The following is a 22,693-nucleotide window of genomic DNA, read 5'->3' as shown; positions in this document are numbered from 1 at the left end:
AGAATACAGTATATACATATGAGATGAGTAATGCAAGATATGTAAACATTATTAAAGTGACTAGTGTTCCATTTCTTAAAGTGGGAGAGAGGGAGAGACAGGCTGAGAGAGAGAGAGAGAGAGAGACTTTGTCTTTCTTTAATGATACATCCTCATTTCATTAAAACCTCACCACCCCCCACCCCCCTTTAAAAACAAAAAGCCCCTGTGCTGCATACTCACCTTGCCCTCTACCCCACGATACAAAACAACATCACAATCACCAAAACCTCACCACTTCTACAACCGTATATCCAACCCATCTTCCCCAGCTGTACAGACGCCCCCCGACACACCATATCTCCTGAAACTCCACACTGTTTATCATTTTATAGGCGAGCAGAGACAATCCCATCAAATAATAGTAAAGGGTCTGTTATCCCTCCACCTTTGACCCTGTTCCTCCTTGTTAACTTTGCCTGAGCAAACAGAAAATTCAACTCACATTTGGCCTTTTCCTTATTCGAATACCTGTGCCCCATTATAAACATCCCGACAGTAAACTCCACCACCAACCTTACACACAGACATTCCAACAGAGACAGTAATGGCATTAACCTGGCGCACACAGAAAACACATGATGCACAGTTTCACTCATGACACAGAAAGGACACCGCTGTCCGACTCCCGAGAGTGGCAATGTTAACATATGTTTTCCATGCCAATAAAGCCTTTAATTTGAAATTGAATTGAGAGAGAGAGAGAGGCTGAGAGAGATAGAGAGAGAGAGGGGCTGAGAGAGAGAAGCAGAGAGTGAGCGAGAGAAGCAGAAAGCGAGAGAGAAGCAGAGAGCGAGAGAGAAGCAGAGAGCGAGTGGCTGAGAGAGAGAGAAGCAGAGAGTGAGAGAGAAGCAGAGAGTAGGAGAGAAGCAGAGAGTGAGAGAGAAGCAGAGAGTGAGAGAGAAGCAGAGAGCGAGAGAGAAGCAGAGAGCAATAGGCTGAGAAAGAGAGAGAGGCTGAGAGAGAGAGAGAGGCTGAGTGAGCGAGAGGCAGAGAGAGAGAGGCTGAGAGAGCAAAGCAGAGAGCGAGAGGCTGAGAGAGAGTGATATGCTGAGAGAGAGCGAGAGGCTGAGAGAGAGCGAGAGGCTGAGAGAGAGCGAGAGGCTGAGCGAGAGAAGCAGAGAGAGAGAGAGCGAGAGGCTGAGAGAGCGAAGCAGAGAGAGAGAGAGAAGCAGAGAGAGAGAAGCAGAGAGCGAGAAGCAGAGATTGAGAGAAGCAGAGAGCGAGAGAAGCAGAGAGCGAGAGAGAGAGAAGCAGAGTGAGAGAGAGGCAGAGAGTGAGAGAGAGAGAAGCAGAGAGCGAGAGAGAAGCAGAGAGCGAGAGAAGCAGAGAGCGAGAGAGAAGCAGAGAGCGAGAGAGAAGCAGAGAGAAGCAGAGAGCGAGAGAGAAGCAGAGATTGAGAGAGAAGCAGAGAGCGAGAGAGAAGCAGAGAGCGAGAGAGAGAGAAGCAGAGTGAGAGAGAGAGAAGCAGAGAGTGAGAGAGAGAGAAGCAGAGAGCGAGAGAGAAGCAGAGAGAGAAAAGCAGAGAGCGAGAGAGAAGCAGAGATTGAGAGAGAAGCAGAGAGCGAGAGAGAGAAGCAGAGTGAGCGGGGGAAGCAGAGAGTTAGAGAGAGAGAAGCAGAGAATGAGAGAAGCAGAGCGAGAGCGAGAGAGAAGCTGAGAGCAATAGGCTGAGAAAGAGAGAGAGGCTGAGAGAGAAAAGCAGAGAGAGAGAGAAGCAGAGAGTGAGTGGCTGAGAGAGCGAAGCAGAGAGAGAGAGCGAGAGGCTGAGAGAGCGAAGCAGAGGGAGCGAGAGAGAAGCAGAGAGAGAGAAGCAGAGAGCGAGAGAGAAGCAGAGAGCGAAAGAGAGAAGCAGAGAGCGAGAGAGAGAAGCAGAGAGCGAGAGAGAAGCAGAGAGAGAAGCAGAGAGCAAGAGAGAGAAGCAGAGATTGAGAGAGAAGCAGAGAGCGAGAGAGAAGCAGAGATTGCGAGAGAAGCAGAGAGCGAGAGAGAAGCAGAGAGCAAGAGAGAAGCAGAGAGCGAGAGAGAGAGAAGCAGAGTGAGAGAGAGAGGCAGAGAGCGAGAGAGAGAGAAGCAGAGAGTGAGAGAAGCAGAGAGCGAGAGAGAAGCAGAGGCTGAGAGAGAGCGAGAGGCTGAGAGAGAGCGAGCGAGACCCCAGTAAGTGCTGGGCTGTACAGTATATGAAAAGGCCATATGTAAAAACACAGGCAGACAGCCGAGTGGAAGTTGTCTTGGACGACGAGGGTGTCTGCCAGCACAAATAAATAATGCAATGTAGCGAGTGTGTGTGTGTGTGTGTGTCTCAGACAGTCAGTCGAGGCGAAGATGAACACTCCTCCTCTCCTTCAGCAGACCAAAGCTGGGGGAGGACAGTCAGGATGATTTCCCGGTCTCTCTCCAACACCCAGCAGCAGAGGCAGGGCCAGCTCTAGCCTTTTCAAATCAAATCAAATTTTATTTGCCACATGCGCCGAATACAACAGTAGTATTTTGGGGACCTTAAGCGAGATTTGGTTAGGGGGCCCACCAACCAAGCAGGTAAAACATTTTAGTGGTCCCCCTCTTGATGGCGGAGAGAACAGTTTTTGTTTTAAAGTTAATTTCCTGCAATTCCAGACATTTTGCCATGGGGCGTAGATAAAATGGTGCCATTTTATAACACATTTCATGCAAATCTGACTGAGCGTGACTAACAACAATTTCGAATTTGCACCTAGTGTATTATACTATTATAACTCTCAACATTAAGTTGAGACCCTGAGGGAGACCGCTTATGTGGATTATGTCTGGAACCAGCCCGGAGCACAGGAGAGGGGAGTGATTCATATTTACTGCCCTGCGTTTATACTACCCAACCACAGCTAATTCATGTCAGGGAAACAGAATTACAAGGTTCCTGGTTTTAATGTCCACTCCTCTCGCTCTCCCTCCCCCTTTCTCCATCCAGCTCTCCTTTCACCCCCTTCTCCCATCTTCTCTCACCCAACCTTTCCCCATCCATCTCTCCTTTCACCCCCCTTCTCTCTCTCTCTGGTTTCAATGCCCACTCCTCTTTCTCCCTCCCCCTTTCCCCGACATCTCCACCTCCATTGCCACTCTCCCTTTACACTCCTTTCTCGTCTTTCCCTCCCTCTCTTATATCAAACAGTGTGTGTGTGTGTGTGTGTGTGTGTGTGTGTGTGTGTGTGTGTGCAGGACGATGAGGCCTGCGTCCCAAATGGCACCCTATTTCCTATGTAGTGCACTACTTTCGTAGCCTGGTCCCATATCTGTTTGTGCTTTTGCTTACTCCATTGTCATTGTCAAGCCAAACATGATTCGCATGACAACTCCATAAGGAGTCAAGAGAGCAGAAACAGACTGGAGAATACTTGAATGAAAAGCGAAATGTTAACTGACCACTCAAAGCTTAAAGGACAGGATATAGTGGCTTACAGACAGTAGCTATGCTGTAGTGATGAGCATGAAACTGCTGCTGCTACAGTGCTGCTGCCCACATCCAGTCTCAAGGCCATTTAGGCAGAGAATAACAACATGACTTAAGTGGAGGGAAAAGCAAACTAACAAATTCAACGGATTTAATAGAATTATGAAAGTGTTGTGCATTTCAAAAGGCTCTAAAGTTGACTCAAGACTACACTAGAGCAGGAGGCTGGAGACCGAGACAAAAAACAAAAAAAAATACAGCACTAGGAGCCATGACTACCTCCTTCAGCGTCATAACAGATGTCAGCACGCAGAGAGGCGGCTAATTTTAGCGCCCACGTGGCTTTAATGATTGGGTGCTTTTGAAGGTCTGGAGGAGTTTGGAGGGAGGGGGAGCTAGCTACGTGTGTGTGTGTGTGTGTGTGTGTGTGTGTGTGTGTGTGTGTCGCCGTTAACCGGTCTAAATGACTATTGCCCCGTAGCACTCACATCTGTAGCCATGAAATGCTTTGAAAGGCTGGTCATGGCTCACATCAACACCATTATCCCAGACACCCTGGACCCACTCCAATTCACATACCGCCTCAGATGACACAATCCTTATTGCCCTTTCCCACCTGGACAAGAGGAACGCCTATGTGAGAATGCTGTTCATTGACTATAGCTAAGTGTTCCACACCATAGTGCCCTCCAAGCTCAGGACCCTGGGACTGAACACCTCCCTCCGCAACTGGATACTGGACTTCCTGACAGGTCGGCCCCAGGTGGTGAGGGTAGGCAACAACACATCCGCACGCTGACCATCAACACAGGGGCCCTTCAGGGGTGACACAGCCTTTAGGGAGGAGGTCACACAGCCTATAGGGAGGTCAGTGGCCTGGCAGTGTGATGCCAGGACAACAACCTCTCCGTCAACGTCAGCAAGACAAAAGGGACTGATCGTGGACTACAGGAAACGGAGGGCCGAGCACGCCCCCATTCACATCGAAGGGGCTGTATTGGAGCGGGTTGAGAGCTTCAAGTTCCTCGGTGTCCACATCACTAAGGAATGATCATGGTCCAAACACACCAACTCAGTCATGAAGAGGGCACGACAACACCTCTTCCCCCTCAGGAGGCTGAAAAGATTTGGCATGGGCCCTCAGATCCTAAAAACGTTCTACAAATGTACCATTGAGAGCATCTTGACTGACTATGTCACCGTTCGGATGACAACTGCTTGGCATCCGACCACAAGGCACTACAGAGGGTACTGCGTACGGCCCAGTACATCACTGGGGCAGAACTCCCTGCCATCCAGGCGGTGTCAGAGGAAGGCCCTAAAAATTGTCAAAGACTCCAGCCACCCAAGTCAGACGGTTCTCTATGCTATCGCACGGCAAGCGGTACCGATGCACTAAGTCTGGACCCTGAACAGCTTCTACCCCCAAGCCATAAGACTGTTAAATAGTTAACCAAATAGCTACCCAGACTATCTGCATTGACCATTTGCACCAACTCTTTTGACTCATCACATACGCTGCTGCTGCTGTTTATTATCTATCCTGTTGCCTAGTCACTTTATCCCTACTTACAGTGGGGAAAAAAAGTATTTAGTCAGTCACCAATTGTGCAAGTTATCCCACTTAAAAAGATGAGAGAGGCCTGTAATTTTCATCATAGGTACACGTCAACTATGACAGACAAAATGAGGGAAAAAAATCCAGAAAATCATATTGTAGAATTTTTAATGAATGTATTTGCAAATTATGGTGGAAAATAAGTATTTGGTCAATAATAAAAGTTTCTCAATACTTTGTTATATACCCTTTGTTGGCAATGACACAGGTCAAACATTTTCTGTAAGTCTTCACAAGGTTTTCACACACTGTTGCTGGCCTATTCCTCCATGCAGATCTCCTCTAGAGCAGTGATGTTTTAGGGCTGTCGCTGAGCAACACGGACTTTCAACTCCCCTCCAAAGATTTTCTATGGGGTTGAGATCTGGAGACTGGCTAGGCCACTCCAGGACCTTGAAATGTTTCTTACGAAGCCACTCCTTCGTTGCCCGGGCGGTGTGTTTGGGATCATTGTCATGCTGAAAGACCCAGCACGTTTCATCTTCAATGCCCTTGCTGATGGAAGGAGGTTTTCACTCAAAATCTCACGATACATGGCCCCATTCATTCTTTCCTTTACACGGATCAGTTGTCCTGGTCCTTTGCAGAAAAACAGCCCCAAAGCATGATGTTTCCACCCCCATGCTTCACAGTAGGTATGGTGTTCTTTGGATGCAACTCAGCATTCTTTGTCCTCCAAACACGACGAGTTGAGTTTTTACCAAAAGTTCTATTTTGGTTTCATCTGACCATATGACATTTTCCCAATCCTCTTCTGGATCATCCAAATGCACTCTAGCAAACTTCAGACGGGCCTGGACATGTACTGGCTTAAGCAGGGGGACACGTCTTGCACTGCAGGATTTGAGTCCCTGGCGGCGTAGTGTGTTACTGATGGTAGGCTTTGTAACTTTGGTCCCAGCTCTCTGCAGGTCATTCACTAGGTCCCCCCGTGTGGTTCTGGGATTTTTGCTCACCGTTCTTGTGATCATTTTGACCCCACGGGGTGAGATCTTGCGTGGAGCCCCAGATCAAGGGAGATTATCAGTGGTCTTGTATGTCTTCCATTTCCTAATAATTGCTCCCACAGTTGATTTCTTCAAACCAAGCTGCTTACCTATTGCAGATTCAGTCTTCCCAGCCTGGTGCAGGTCTACAATTTTGTTTCTGGTGTACTTTGACAGCTCTTTGGTCTTGGCCATAGTGGAGTTTGGAGTGTGACTGTTTGAGGTTGTGGACAGGTGTCTTTTATACTAATAACAAGTTCAAACAGGTGCCATTAATACAGGTAACGAGTGGAGGACAGAGGAGCCTCTTAAAGAAGAAGTTGCAGGTCTGTGAGAGACAGAAATCTTGCTTGTTTGTAGGTGACCAAATACTTATTTTCCACCATAATTTGCAAATAAATTCATTACAAATCCTACAATGTGATTTTCTGGAGAAAAAAATTCTCAATTTGTCTGTCATAGTTGACGTGTACCTATGATGAAAATGACAGGCCTCTCTCATCTTTTTAAGTGGGAGAACTTGCACAATTGGTGGCTGACTAAATACTTTTTTCCCCCACTGTATATGTACATATCTACCTCAATTACGACGTACCCCTGCACAGACTCAGTACTGGTACCCTGAGTATATAGCCAAGTTATCATTACTCATTGTGTATTTATTCCTCATATTATTATTTTTATATTATTTCTAAATTGTTCTCTCTGCATTGTTGGGAAGGGCCCGTAAGTAAGCATTTCACTGTTGATCTACACCTGTTGTTTACGAAGCATGTGACAAATACAATTTTATATTGATTTGATTTACGCTTACTGCATTAGCCCAGTGACTCACGGCCCAATATTAGAGGACCAGCAGTAACACACAGTGGGAGACAGGAACCACACTGAAGATGGATTTAACGCCTCCCCAACCACACACAACCCTATTCCTTACCCCACAGACCCACAACACAAACATGACACCAAGCGTGTTCCTCCATGGTCCCGTGTAGCTCAGTTGGTAGAGCATGGCACTTGGAACGTCAGGGTTGGACTCAAATGCAGTGCATGTCTTGGATGCTTGCATAGACGATCCAAAACGAACTACCATACAGTGAGGGACAAAAGTATTTGATCCCCTGCTGATTTTGTACGTTTGCCCAATGACAAAGAAATGATCAGTCTATAATTTTAATGGTAGGTTTATTTGAACAGTGAGAGACAGAATAACAACAACAAAATCCAGAAAAACGCATGTCAAAAATGTTATAAATTGATTTGCATTTTAATGAGGGAAATAAGTATTTGACCCCCTCTCAATCAGAAAGATTTCTGGCTCCCAGGTGTCTTTATACAGGTAACGAGCTGAGATTAGGAGCACACTTTTAAAGGGGAGTGCTCCTAATCTCAGTTTATTACCTGTATAAAGACATCTGTCCACAGAAGCAATCAATCAATCAGATTCCAAACTCTCCACCATGGCCAAGACCAAAGAGCTCTCCAAGGATGTCAGGGACAAGATTGTAGACCTACACAAGGCTGGAATGGGCTACAAGACCATCGCCAAGCAGCTTGGTGAGAAGGTGACAACAGTTGGTGCGATTAGTCGCAAATGGAAGAAACACAAAATAACTGTCAATCTCCCTCGGCCTGGGGCTCCACGCAAGATCTCACCTCGTGGAGTTGCAATGATCATGAGAACGGTGAGGAATCAGCCAAGAACTACACGGGAGGATCTTGTCAATGATCTCAAGGCAGCTGGGACCATAGTCACTAAGAAAACAATTGATAACACACTACGCCGTGAAGGACTGAAATCCTGCAGCGCCCGCAAGGTCCCCCTGCTCAAGAAAGCACATATACAGGCCCGTCTGAAGTTTGCCAATGAAAATCTGAATGATTCAGAGGAGAACTGGGTGAAAGTGTTGTGGTCAGATGAGACCAAAATCGAGCTCTTTGGCATCAACTCAACTCGCCGTGTTTGGAGGAGGAGGAATGCTGTCTATGATCCCAAGAACACCATCCCCACTGTCAAACATGGAGGTGGAAACATTATGCTTTGGGGGTGTTTTTCTGCTAAGGGGACAGGACAACTTCACCGCATCAAAGGGACGATGGACGGGGCCATGTACCGTCAAATCTTGGGTGAGAACCTCCTTCCCTCAGCCAGGGCATTGAAAATGGGTCGTGGATGGGTATTCCAGCATGACAATGACCCAAAACACACGGCCAAGGCAACAAAGGAGTGGCTCAAGAAGAAGCACATTAAGGTCCTGGGTGGCCTAGCCAGTCTCCAGACCTTAATCCCATAGAAAATCTGTGGAGGGAGCTGAAGGTTCGAGTTGCCAAATGTCAGCCTCGAAACCTTAATGACTTGGAGAAGATCTGCAAAGAGGAGTGGTACAAAATCCCTCCTGAGATGTGTGCAAACCTGGTGGCCAACTACAAGAAACGTCTGACCTCTGTGATTGCCAACAAGGGTTTTGCCACCAAGTACTAAGTCATGTTTTGCAGAGGGGTCAAATACTTATTTCCCTCACTAAAATGCAAATCAATTTATAACATTTTTGACATGCGTTTTTCTGGATTTTTTTGTTGTTATTCTGTCTCTCACTGTTCAAATAAACCTACCATTAAAATTATAGACTGATCATGTCTTTGTCAGTGGGCAAATGTACAAAATCAGCAGGGGATCAAATACTTTTTTCCCTCACTGTATCATTTTCAACAGCCCATCTCACCAGTTGTAGTCCACTGTCCTGTCTATCTCTTCCTTAAACTACTCCAACTCCACATCCAATTCCACACAAAAAAACACACTGCCCATCTTCCATATCCAGAATGATGAGCAGTAATGAAGCCCCCAGGGTTGGGGTCAATACCATTTCACTTCACCTTTCCTCAATGCTTCCCCATGAAAATAAAATGGTATTGGAATTACAGTTGAGTTACGGAATTGACTGAATTAAAATGAAATTGACCCCAACCCTGGAAGCCCCACATCATTCCATGCCTCAGAGCAGGCAGCATCCCCAGCCTCCCAATCCCCAGCCTCCCCATCCCTGCACACTCCAGAGCCGATTATGGCCCATGCCACTCCAGAGTCACCGGACACATTTGACCTTACCTCGGCACCAGGACCGTCACGGCGTCAGGACCCACCACAGTAACGGCAAAGGAAGAGGCCAGGCCCAGGAGCCTCCACTCCACACGGCCAGCAAAACCAGTATTTTATCAAATGTCATATGGAACGAGAGAGACAGAGAGAGAAAATAAAATTCCCTCTTTTCCCAAGACATCGGATTCCAACTGGAAAGCTTCCCTGCCTGATGTTCTTCCAATAACTTTTCTTCTATGTTTAAAACGGAGCAAGCTCTTGGACATGGAACTGAGTATGGGCCGGGGCAGGCAGGGAGACAGACTGACCAACAGACTGAAAAAGAGAGAGGGGACTGCATGCTATGTGTGCGCTGAACCGTCCCTGAGATCAGGTCGGGGGAGAGTCCGCCCTTCCCCGTTCCGAGGCGAGTTTATTCCCTCTGGAGAGGCAGGGAGGATAACCTCAGGCTCACGATGGATGTGATGAGTGGGCAGAAAGATCAGCCAGGCTATAGCTACATCCTATCCTTTACACAACACTCCCTGAACAGAACCACAGAAAAGCATGTAGGGCAGAAAAGCCACAGTCACTCTTACGCATCGACAATATAGACAGCCTACCATTTCCTTATGCTGTGTCTTTGTGAAATGTACATCTGTAGCGAACATGTACAGAGCATTCGGAAAGTTTTCAGACCCCTTGACTTTTTCCACATTTTGTTAGGTTACAGCCTTATTCTAAAATGGATTAAATAAATAAAAATCTCACCAATCTACACACAACACCTCATAATGACAAAGCGAAAACAGATTACAAATAAAAAACAGAAATACCTTATTAAGATATGTATTCAGACCCTTTGCTATGAGACTCGAAATTGAGCTCAGGTGCATCCTGTTTCCATAACTTGATTGGAGTCCAGCTGTGGTAAAGTGAATTGATTGGCCATGATTTGGAAAGGCACACGCCTGTCTATATAAAAGGTCCCAGAGTTAACAGTGCATGTCAGAGCAAAAACCAAGCCATGAGGTCAAAGGAATTGTCCGTAGAGCTCCGAGACAGGATTGTGTCGAGGCACAGATCTGGGGAAGGTTACAAAAACATTTACTCTAGGAAGAGTGTTGGTGGTTCCAATCTTCTTCCATTTAAGAATGATGGAGGTCACAGCGTTCTTGGGGACCTTCAATGCTGCAGAAATGTTTTGGTACCCTTCCCCAGTTCTGTGCCTCGACAAAATCCTGTCTCTGAGCTCAACAGACAATTCCTTCGACCTCATGGCTTGGTTTTTGCTCTGACATGTACTGTCAACTGTGGGACCTTATAGAGACAGGTGTGTGCCTTTCCAAATCATGACCAATTAATTGAATTTACCACAGACGGACTTCAAATCAAGTTATAGTAACATCTCAAGGATGATCAATGGAAACAGGATGCACCTGACCTCAATTTCGTGTCTCATAGCAAAGGGTCTGAATACTTATGTAAATTTGGTATTTCAATTTTTAATTTTTTATATTATGTGTAGATTGCTGAGGATTTTTATTTAATCCATTTTAGAATAAGGCTGTAATGTAACAAAATGTGGAAAAAGTGAAGGGGTCTGAATACTTTCTGAAGGCACTGTAGATATATATATACACACACTACCAGTCAAAAGTTTGGACACACCTACTCATTGAAAGGTTTTTCATTATTTTTACTATTTTCTACATTGTAGAATAATAGTGAAGACATCAAAACTATGAAATAACACATATGGAATCCTGTAGTAACCAACAAAAATGTTAACAAATCTAAATATATTTTATATTTGAGATTCTTCAAATAGCCACCCATTGCCTTGATGACAGCTTTGCACACGCTTGGCATTCTCTCAACCAGCTTCACCTGGAATGCTTTTCCAACAGTCTTGAAGGAATTCCCACATATGCTGAACACTTCTTGGCTGCTTTTCCTTCACTCTGCGGTCCGACTCCCAAACCATCTCAATTTGCTTGAGGTCGGGAGATTGTGGAGGCCAGGTCATCTGATCAGCTTAAATATTGCAGATAGATTGTAACTTCCATCAATGTAATTGTCTGCATCACTTCCAATCCCCCATATGTTTTTTCCCCCCCCTCGCATACACACACACACACACACACACACACACACACACACACACACACACACACATCCTTTAAAAAAATATATTTCCCTTCATTACTTTCCAACACCACCACCCCTTCCCTAATTGGAGTAAACTAGTGAACAACAACGCTTAGCCCTCTACCTCCAGCTTATACATACTATATACATTTTATGGACACAGTCCATTTTTCAATAATGTTATTTGGTTTGTTTTTACTCCTGAACTTCCTCTACCCTCAACCTCTCCAATCACTCTCCTTCTTGGTAAAATAGCCCTTACACAGCCTGGAGGTGTGTTGGGTCATTGTCCTGTTGAAAAACAAATGATAGTCCCACTAAGCCCAAACCAGATGGGATGGCGTATTACTGCAGAATGCTGTGGTTGCCATGCTGGTTAAGTGTGCATTGAATTCTAAATAAATCACAGACAGTGTCACCAGCAAAAGCACCCCCACACCATAACACAGTTCACCCACACAGCGTCTCACAAAGACACGCCGGTTGGAACCAAAAATCTCCAATTTGGACTCCAGACCAAAAGGACACATTTCCACCGGTCTAATGTCCATTGCTCGTGTTTCTTGGCCCAAGCAAGTCTCTTCTTGTTATTGGTGTCCTTTAGTAGTGGTTTCTTTGCAGCAATTCAACTATTAAGGCCTGATTCACACAGTCTCCTCTGAACAGTTGATGTTGAGATGTGTCTGTTAATTGAACTCTGTGAAGCATGTATTTAGGCTGCAATTTCTGAGGCTGGTAACTCTAATGAACTTATCCTCTGCAGCAGAGGTAACTCTGGGTCTTCCATTCCGGTGGCGGTCCTCATGAGAGCCAGTTTCATCATAGCGCTTGACGGTTTTTGCGACTGCATTTAAAGAAACGTTCAAAGTTCTTCAAATCTTCTGACTGACCTTCATGTCTTAAAGTAATGATGGACTGTTGTTTCTCATTGCTTATTTGAGCAGTTCTTGCTATAATATGGACTTGGTCTTTTACCAAATATATATATATATATATATATATATATACTTTTTTTCTCATTACTGTAACATTTTATCTCTGAAATGAGCCCATTTAGTCTTCTTCAGTGAACTACAGGCTTCTTCACAACCCGCTGGGAATGATAGTTGACTGAGTAATGCTATTCTATTCACTTTAATTGCAAGCCTCATTCAAAGGTCACGTCATTCAGTACCACAATAGCCTCCCTCAATACAGCTCCCTTTGACTGCACGCTCAATTCAAACAGATTGCAATTGCGAATGTCAACCCTCTCCCACATTCAATATTATTACTTATTTTTTAATGGTTCAACGAGACGGAGGTACAACAATGAGCCAATATCCCACACAGCACAGGGAATGCCAAAATCATCATATGTAATATGGCAGCACTGTCTGTATTTTTAAAATGGCATTGAAAAGGCAAGATGGCCTACTTAAGAGGAACAACAACAAAATCTGCACAGATGGGAGAATTTGAGCCTGGTCTACCTTTTAGCCCAATTTCAAGCATCAGTGCTGTGAAGGTAGGCCAACTCAACTGGCCCCAAAATTATGGCATGCCAAATACATGAGGCCATATTAGGGTTGATTGCACAACAAATGTAGGCCTAAGCTTCTAAAAAAAAAAACATGGCAAGATGCTGCAGAGATGTCCAAAGTCAACTTAAAAATCTTCCCTTTTTGGCTAACATTTCTTCTCAGATTCAGTTACTCTGAACGATTGTTGAAGTTCTTTAAACAGTGTTTAAATGAAAACTCTTGAATAGTTCAATGTCTTTGAATGGCCGGTGCAGCAATAATGCAGAATTGGCTGAGGGAGCATGATTTGCACTTAGAGAGAAACATGGAGTTGTGTCTCTTCTGCATCAATTAGGCATGTAGAGCCAGCAGCAACAACACTGGGCCACTTGTCCCCTATAGATACCAGGTCCTTGGTAAAACCTAGATTGCTGCTACGAAGTGCAGGACAAAGAAAAAAATATGTTGTTTTTGACATTTAATATGCCAGAACACCTTCTCTCACTCACTCTTCCTCACTCTCCTTCTCTCTCTCTCAGCTAAAAAAATCCTAGCCAAAGCTGTCCACCCCACCCAGGTATCCAACCATCAGATCCGCTGCCATGAAGATCATGGAAGACTGCAGAGTAAAATAGGGGTGTCACACATGACCGAGAAACAAACAAACACTGCCAGATCGGATGCCTGCACTCAGATAAGTATTTTCGTTTTACCAGCGAGTGGGTCTTCGTTGCCAGCTCCTGAGAACAGAGAAGAGAACAGTGAATCCAGGCTTCCCATCCATCTCGTCTTCTTGGCGCCGGTTGGGTTTGAGATTAAAGCTGGTGATTTCTTTGGGAATATTCTTCTACCTGGCATCAGACCACAGGGCTAACATTTATATTTTAATAGAGGGGCTGGGGGGGGGATCTTGGCTGTTTCTCCTCCGGTTGGTGGTTGGTGTCAACATGCGAAGCAGCGCGCTGCAGACCGGTGCCAAAAGGGCACCCCACTCTACAGATTCCTGCAGCTGTTTGCATCTGGTTGCCATGGACTTGCACAGCTGTTTCTGCCCGCCTTAATGAGCTCCAGCAGCTGGGCGACTGTCGGAAGACTCGGAACCCCCCCCCCCACCCCTTCTCTCCGCTCTCAGGCGGTCCCTGTGTGTGTGCAAGTATCACACCTGCATGCTCTGCAAAGTCAACTTCCTTCCTTTGTGTGTAGAGTGGGATATATCTTGTTTCCTAATATTAGTCATTCTCGAGCACAGCTCTCTGCTGTGTGAAACCACCAAGTACATATTGAAACTGGCTCAGAAACGTATGGAAACTGAACCCTACGGAGCCCTGATAAATTAACATTACGCATATTAAATACAATTCCACCTATGGACCTCGCTCAAGACAAACAATCCTTCATCAGGCATTATTCCACTAAATATTAACCTGATTATTTACATTTACTCACTCAGATGCCAGATTCACTGTCACACACAGGAGAACAACGTTTTATCACTCCATTTCCCTGTTTTAGCCAGCAGCTATTTATCAAGAGGTAAATAAACAAAGTTCTCCAAAGAATCATAAATGAATGAGCCATTTGAATAAAAACATTCATTTTTCAGTCTGTACTGTAAGTCTGAGGAAAGGTTCCATGTGCCCATGCCAATGTTGGTAATGTGGTAACAACCGTCACAGTATCCTCCAGAGACACAACAAAGGGATCTCGCTTGTCACGATCGTCAGGGTAAGGAGTAGACCAAGGCGCAGCGTTGCAGGCAAACATACTCATTTATTAGCGAAACGTGATCAAAACAACAAAAGACGGTAACGTGACAGTACACGGTAAAACACAACCAACTCGAAACAAGAACCCACAAAACACAAAGGAAAACCGACAGTTTAAATATGGCTCCCAATCAGAGACAACCAGCAAACAGCTGACACTCGTTGCCTCTGATTGGGAGTCACTCAGGCCAACATAGAAAATGACAAACTAGAACCCCCAACATAGAAATATAACACATATAATAAACACACCCTGGCTCAACAAATAGAGTCCCAGAGCCAGGGTGTGACATCGCTAAAGCCTCGGTTTCAATTTGTCAAAGCCAGTTGCAAAACACGACTGGTTTACACTGCGTCCTTGCTCCAGACTAGTCTAAGGAAGGACACTTCAAATCAAATCCCTCTGACACAATGACAAGTTCCTTGCATGATAACATGGTGTGGTGCGGAATAAACTTGCAGGTCTCAGATCTCTTAAATATAGCCTACTGTAGTAGTTTGACTGTAGAAAAATATATGTATAGTTGTTCATTTACTTAATTATGGAGAGCTCGAAAGCCTCCTTCCTTCTTATAACAGACCAGTGCAAGTGTAGTTAGGGCCTACTTCTCATACCATCCTCCACACTTACCTAGCCAAACGTCTGAAGCAACAAGTAACAGGGCTCAACTTTAACTGAGCTTGAATTGAGCACCATGCAGGAGAAACCTTGTAATTACTGAGAGTGGCTTTAGTTTCAGCTAGGGTTGAAAAATTCCGGGAACTTTCAATAAATTCCCTGGTTTGCCCCAAATCCTGGAATCAGGTGGAAATAAGCAGGACATTTTCAAACCCTAGTTTTAGCAGCCTGCCCAGCAGTGAGCTCTTCTTAAAAATAATCTGGAAGGGAATGTACAGTTGAAGTCGGAAGTTTACAAACACTTAGGTTGGAGTCATTAAAACTTGTTTTTCAACCACTCCACAAATTTCTTGTTAACAAACTACAGTTTTGCCAAGTCGGTTAGGACATCTAATTTGTGCATGACACAAGTAATTTTTCCAACAATTGTTTACAGACAGATTATTTCACTTATAATTCACTGTATCACAATTCCAGTGGGTCAGAAGTTTACATACACTAAGTTGACGGTGCCTTTAAACAGCTTGGAAAATTCCAGAAAATGATGTCATGGCTTTAGAAGCTTCTGATAGGCTAATTGACATCATTTGAGTCAATTGGAGGTGTACCTGTGGATGTATTTCAAGGCCTACCTTCAAACTTGCTTGACATCATGGGAAAATCAAAAGAAATCAGCCAAGACCTCAGAAAGAAAATTGTAGACGACCACAAGTCTGGTTCATCCTTGGGAGCAATTTCCAAACGCCTGAAGGTACCACGTTCAGCTGTACAAACAATAGTACGCAAGTATAAACTCCATGGGACCACGCAGCCGTCATACCGCTCAGGAAGGAGACACGTTCTGTCTCCTAGAGATGAACGTACTTTGGTGCGAAAAGTGAAAATCAATCCCAGAACAACAGCAAAGGACCTTGTGAAGATGTTGGAGGAAACAGGTACAAAAGTATCTATATCCACAGTAAAACGAGTCCTATATCGACATAACCTGAAAGGCCGCTCAGCAAGGAAGAAGCCACTGCTCCTAAACCGCCATAAAAAAAACTGACTACGGTTTGCAACTGCACATGGGGACAAAGATTGTACTTTTTGGAGAAATGTCCTCTGGTCTGATGAAACAGAAATATAACTGTTTTGCCATAATGACCATCGTTATGTTTGGAGGAAAAAGGGGATGGCTTGCAAGCCGAAGAACACCATCCCAACCGTGAAGCACGAGGGACTGGTGCACTTCACAAAATAGATGGCATCATGAGGAAGGAAAATTATGTGGATATATTGAAGCAACATCTCAAGACATCAGTCAGGAAGTTAAAGCTTGGTCGCAAATGGGTCTTCCAAATGGACAATGACCCCAAGCATACTTCCAAAGTTGTGGCAAAATGGCTTAAGGACAACAAAGTCAAGGTATTGGAGTGGCCATCACAAAGCCCTGACCTCAATCCTATAGAAAGTGTGGGCAGAATTGAAAAAGCGTGTGCGAGCAAGGAGGCCTACAAACCTGACTCAGTTACACCAGCTCTGTCAGGAGGAATGGGCCAAAATGTACCAAACTTATTGTGGGAAGCTTGTGGAAGGCTACCCGAAGCGTTTGACCCAAGTTAAACAATTTAAAGGCAATGCTACCAAATACTAATTGAGTGTATGTAAACTTCTGACCCACTGGGAATGTGATGAAATAAATAAAAGCTGAAATAAATCATTCTCTCTACTATTATTCTGACATTTCACATTCTTAAAATAAAGTGGTGATCCTAACTGACCTAAAACAGGGAATTTTTACTAGGATTAAATGTCAGGAATTGTGAAAAACTGAGTTTAAATGTATTTGGCTAAGGTGTATGTAAACTTCCGACTTCAACTGTAGGTACTACTTTATAGAGGTTCATGCCATCTTTGTATTTAGGGCTTACTCCCAAATGGCACCTTATTCACTATTAGTGCACTACTTTTGACCGGAGCCCTATGGGCTCTGGTAATTTATAATCCCATGGTGCCCATCTTTCACGGACCTATAGGTACACAAAAATGTATGCACGCACGACTGTAAGTCGCTTTGGATAAAAGCGTCTGCTAAATGGCATATTATTATTATATTATTATTATTTACCCAATCTGATATTTAGCCAACAAACCCATCATCATATCATCACTGGATTCTTTTTTTTTGTCAATTGTTAAGGGCGGCCCTTGATTTTATTTGGCCTCCCAAGTTTTCAGAATTGTGATTGTTGGACATAAAACTGTAAAAACACCAGGAAAACAGCTCCAAGTGACTTTAATTTAGGAAATCTGTTCAAGTATTCCAACGCATAATAGAGAGATATACAGTATGTGATAATATCCCAATGTAATCAAGGTTTGAAATGATTTTGTTTAAGTCAAATATTATATCTCTGTCGGTCAATTTGCTGCGTACAAATTATTTGCAATCATGTTCCGGGACCCCGAACGTCCGCTCAAAAAAATAACAAAATACATACAAAAATAAAACAAAATCGGCTTGCGGCTGAATATAGTTGGGGACCCCAACTAAAGGTTCCAACACGTCACACAATGCACAGCTCATGAGGATATCTACTGTAGGGCCGGGACGATACCAGTATCGCGATACTCATTAGTATCGTAACAAGGAAACAAAACACTAAGAGGTTTGAACTTCTTTAGGAAAACAGCCCTAATGTTGGAAACAAACATCATTATGTTGTCATCCAGAGTCACAGTTACTTATTTTCCAAGCTACAACACACAATATTTTACATACAGTAGGTTTTTAAAAGGACCAAAGAGTGAGGTCTGCTTTGTGATTTCATTTTTGCCATGCTGGCATCGTCCCGACCCTAATCTACTGCAGTAACAAACACGTCATTATCATACTGTCAGTATCATACTGTCATTATCCTCAGTGGATTATCATTTTGTCCTTGCCTCAATGGACCCACCACACCATAATCACCAGTAAAACTGATGAGGACATCATTGACCATCATCTCACCACCATTACAGCTACAGGCTCACACCATAATCAGCAATCAATCAGTCACGTTATCATTAACTCATGGGACTTAATCACCAGTCAGTCAGTAAATTGTGTACAGTATGGATATCAAATCAGTCACGCCATAACCTCAATGTGACTCACACAACATAATCGTCAGTCAGTGTCTGCATCCCAAATGGCACACTATGGGCCCTGGTGAAAAGTAATGCACTATATAGAGAATAGGGTGCCATTTGGGATGCGCCCAGTTGTATACAGTGGGGGAAAAAAGTATTTAGTCAGCCACCAATTGTGCAAGTTCTCCCACTTAAAAAGAAGAGAGAGGCCTGTAATTTTCATCATAGGTACACGTCAACTATGACAGACAAATTGAGATTTTTTTTCCCAGAAAATCACATTGTAGGATTTTTAATGAATTTATTTGCAAATTATGGTGGACAATAAGTATTTGGTCACCTACAAACAAGCAAGATTTCTGGCTCTCACAGACCTGTAACTTCTTCTTTAAGAGGCTCCTCTGTCCTCCACTCGTTACCTGTATTAATGGCACCTGTTTGAACTTGTTATCAGTATAAAAGCCACCTGTCCACAGCCTCAAACAGTCACACTCCAAACTCCACTATGGCCAAGACCAAAGAGCTGTCAAAGGACACCAGAAACTAAATTGTAGACCTGCACCAGGCTGGGAAGACTGAATCTGCAATAGGTAAGCAGCTTGGTTTGAAGAAATCAACTGTGGGAGCAATTATTAGGAAATGGAAGACATACAAGACCACTGATAATCTCCCTCGATCTGGGGCTCCACGCAAGATCTCACCCCGTGGGGTCAAAATGATCACAAGAACGGTGAGCAAAAATCCCAGAACCACACGGGGGGACCTAGTGAATGACCTGCAGAGAGCTGGGACCAAATTAACAAAGCCTACCATCAGTAACACACTACGCCGCCAGGGACTCAAATCCTGCAGTGCCAGACGTGTCCCCCTGCTTAAGCCAGTACATGTCCAGGCCCGTCTGAAGTTTGCTAGAGTGCATTTGGATGATCCAGAAGAGGATTGGGAGAATGTCATATGGTCAGATGAAACCAAAATAGAACTTTTTTGGTAAAAACTCAACTCGTCGTGTTTGGAGGACAAATAATGCTGAGTTGCATCCAAAGAACACCATACCTACTGTGAAGCATGGGGGTGGAAACATCATGCTTTGGGGCTGTTTTTCTGCAAAGGGACCAGGACGACTGATCCGTGTAAAGGAAAGAATGAATGGGGCCATGTATCGTGAGATTTTGAGTGAAAACCTCCTTCCATCAGCAAGGGCATTGAAGATGAAACGTGGCTGGCTCTTTCAGCATGACAATGATCCCAAACACACCGCCCGGGCAACGAAGGAGTGGCTTTGTAAGAAGCATTTCAAGGTCCTGGAGTGGCCTAGCCAGTCTCCAGATCTCAACCCCATAGAAAATCTTTGGAGGGAGTTGAAAGTCCGTGTTGCCCAGCGACAGCCCCAAAACATCACTGCTCTAGAGGAGATCTGCATGGAGGAATGGGCCAAAATACCAGCAACAGTGTGTGAAAACCTTGTGAGGACTTACAGAAAACGTTTGACCTGTGTCATTGCCAACAAAGGGTATATAACAAAGTATTGAGAAACTTTTGTTATTGACCAAATACTTATTTTCCACCATAATTTGCAAATAAATTCATAAAAAATCCTACAATGTGATTTTCTGGATTTTGTTGTTTGATTTTGTCTGTCATAGTTGACGTGTACCTATGATGAAAATTACAGGCCTCTCTCATCTTTTTAAGTGGGAGAACTTGCACAATTGGTGGCTGACTAAATACTTTTTCCCCCCACTGTATAGTATGGAGTGGGCAGCCACTCACCTCAGAGGGTTTATTGTGCTCCTGTCTGACCCAGGTGCTGCTGGTCCCTGTGTTCTTGGAGGACTTGGACCAGGAGGTCACTTGACCTGCAGACAATGACACGGTGACACAGTTACATTTCAGATTTACATTTTGGTCAATTAGGAAGTCTGACTGACTTGCCTAGATAGTCTAATTAAGCAATTAGGTCACACTACGGCTGTGGTGTGGTACCTCCTAACGTTGCAACTTTACAGAGCGACCGCAATCAGTGCTACCCAGAGTAGCACAGGGTCAAAATTATCATTGGGATCCTTCAATTAGAAACATGATAACCCATGTTTAACAGATGCAGGCTAGCCCGGGCATCAGCCCATGTCAATAAGCAGTTGTAGACTAGAGTGACTGGCGTGTTAATAGCACTCAGATGCACTGATTGTTTAGGGAGCATGGACCAGTATGGCCCCCGGCACATGGCCCAGAGCTATGGCCACTGGTGCACTGATTGTTTAGGGAGCATCGACCAGTATGGCCCCCGGCACATGGCCCAGAGCTATGGCCACTGGTGCACTGATTGTTTAGGGAGCATGGACCAGTATGGCCCCCGGCACATGGCCCAGAGCTATGGCCACTGGTGCACTGATTGTTTAGGGAGCATCGACCAGTATGGCCCCCGGCACATGGCCCAGAGCTATGGCCACTGGTGCACCGGTAGGAGTTGCCCGTAGGCACACATTTCAGATCAGATTACCTCCCCCAATCATGAATTAATCCAATTAGGGATGAAATCATTCAGATCTGACCTTAGTGGTAATTTCAGCAGCATAGGTCAATCACTTGGCCACCACTATAGTGGCTCACAGTGACCAGTCAGTCAGTCAGTCAGTCACAGAAGCAGCGATGCAGGCATAAACATCTGGACACTGCCTCCCTCCATCTTTGATCTGAGCCCAGGCCACTTCAAAGAGGCAGGAACGCAGCGAACAGAGAAAACAAAGATGGCAGGATGCAGAATATGATAGTAGAGAGAGGAGGCCAGGCTAGTGACTGTTCCTGCTATGGGATGCGTCTCAAACAGCATCCTATTCCCAACAGTGCACTACTTTCCACCAGGACCCACAGGGTGCTGCTGCTGAGGGTGTTCTCTTCAGGACCTGTTGTAGTCTGAGTACTGTACAGCTCTCATGGCTCACTCCTAACTAATTAGTCTCCAATGGTGACAATCCCTCCCTCTCCATTTCTCTCTCCACCCCCTCCCTCAATCTCGCTTTTCCACGCTCCCCTGTCCCTTTCATCATCTATAACTAAATCAACTCACTGCCAGTGGTGTCCGAGTCATTGCTACTGGTGGAGTATTTTCTCCTCTTCGTCTCGCTCTCCATCTGTAAGGGAAGAGAAGAAGAAAAAATATCAGACACATCAGCAGCAATTAGAGTACAGGGCTGGCTATGGTTACTATACTGCTAGAGAGTCAAACTAGGCCACTGTGAGTGAGTGAGTGAGTGAGTGAGTGAGTGAGTGAGTGAGTTAGCCTATAGCACAGGGGAAGGGTGAGACTTTATGAGGATATCTGCTCTGTAGATATGCATGTCTGATTCCCCCATCCATCCACAGAGAGAACACAGTACAGTGAGCCAGGAAAGAGAAGCACTAGAGGAAAAAGCAGGTTATGGCCTTGAGGAACTGAGAGCAGATTTATGTGGCCATAAAACATGGCTTTTCCCTCTTATATAGGGCTCTTCCTGTTGCCTTGCTCAGCCTGCCCTGAACTTTACTAGTGACATTTAGAATTCCAAACAGAGCTGCCTCTTTAGAATAACTGGATATGTAGTGCCGAGTACATAATTGACTTCCTGCATCTGTCTGGCCTGGCTGGAGTTTCAGTGGCCGAGGTGTCCCTCAGGGATGTGTTGTTTTTCATTTATTGTTTAGCCCTCAGCGCCGTATCAAAGACGTAGAAAAACCAATAACAGCGGGTGGTGGGAGTCATGTTTCATACTATAGATTGAAGACCAGGAGACAGGAACTCATCTCCTCCCCTTCACATCAGAAGGAAAAAACACAGACTGGAGTTTGACCGAAAGCTTTTCAACTGGGAAGAAAACCTGTGGTTTTTCCCTTTCTCACTCGCTCTCTCATTTTCCTTTCCTCTCCCTCCATTGCAACCATGAAACAAAATCCTCGTCAAGATTGAACCATTTCCTCAGTCATGGTGAGAAAGAAGTCTGCATTAGTCAAAGAGGAATGACATATGTATAAAGAATAAAACAAAAAATTGTGTTTGAGATCCATTTTCAGCAGAAACTCTTAAAATGTAGAGCAGGTTTCCCCCAGAGGAGCCATACTCCACAGCACACAGACAGCGAGGGAACGCCGTCTCAGAGAGAGCGAGAGAAAGCCATCTCAGAGAGAGAGCGAGAGAACGCCGTCTCAGAGAGAGAGCGAGAGAACGCCGTCTCAGAGAGAGAGCGAGAGAACGCTGTCAGAGAGCGAGAGAGAAAACCCTGTCTCAGAGAGAGAACGCTGTCTCAGAGAGAGAGAGAGGGGGAGAACACTGTCTCAGAGAGAGAGAGAGAGGGGGAGAACACTGTCTCCGAGCGAGAGAGAGAGACAACGGCGTCTCCGAGCGAGAGACAACGGCGT

General features: G+C 44.8%; 1 protein-coding gene across 2 annotated transcripts in view; it reads right to left on the bottom strand.

Annotated features, from left to right (window-relative positions):
* Positions 1-22,693, bottom strand: part of LOC121579240 (protein Jade-1) — a 219,097-nt gene that overhangs the window by 140,864 nt on the left and 55,540 nt on the right. For both annotated transcript variants that reach the window (XM_041893648.2, XM_045224331.1), the window contains exons 3-4: positions 21,369-21,432; positions 20,072-20,157 (exon numbers count right to left, since the gene is read on the bottom strand). In XM_041893648.2, the coding sequence (XP_041749582.2) occupies positions 20,072-20,157; positions 21,369-21,432 (150 nt within the window). The remainder of the gene's footprint in view (positions 1-20,071; positions 20,158-21,368; positions 21,433-22,693) is intronic.

This window comes from Coregonus clupeaformis, chromosome 13 (genome assembly GCF_020615455.1).
Source record: "Coregonus clupeaformis isolate EN_2021a chromosome 13, ASM2061545v1, whole genome shotgun sequence".
In the NCBI taxonomy this organism is placed as follows: Eukaryota; Metazoa; Chordata; class Actinopteri; order Salmoniformes; family Salmonidae; genus Coregonus; species Coregonus clupeaformis.
The sequence above is the reverse complement of the archived record's forward strand: the minus strand, read 5'-3'. Positions and strand labels throughout refer to the sequence as shown.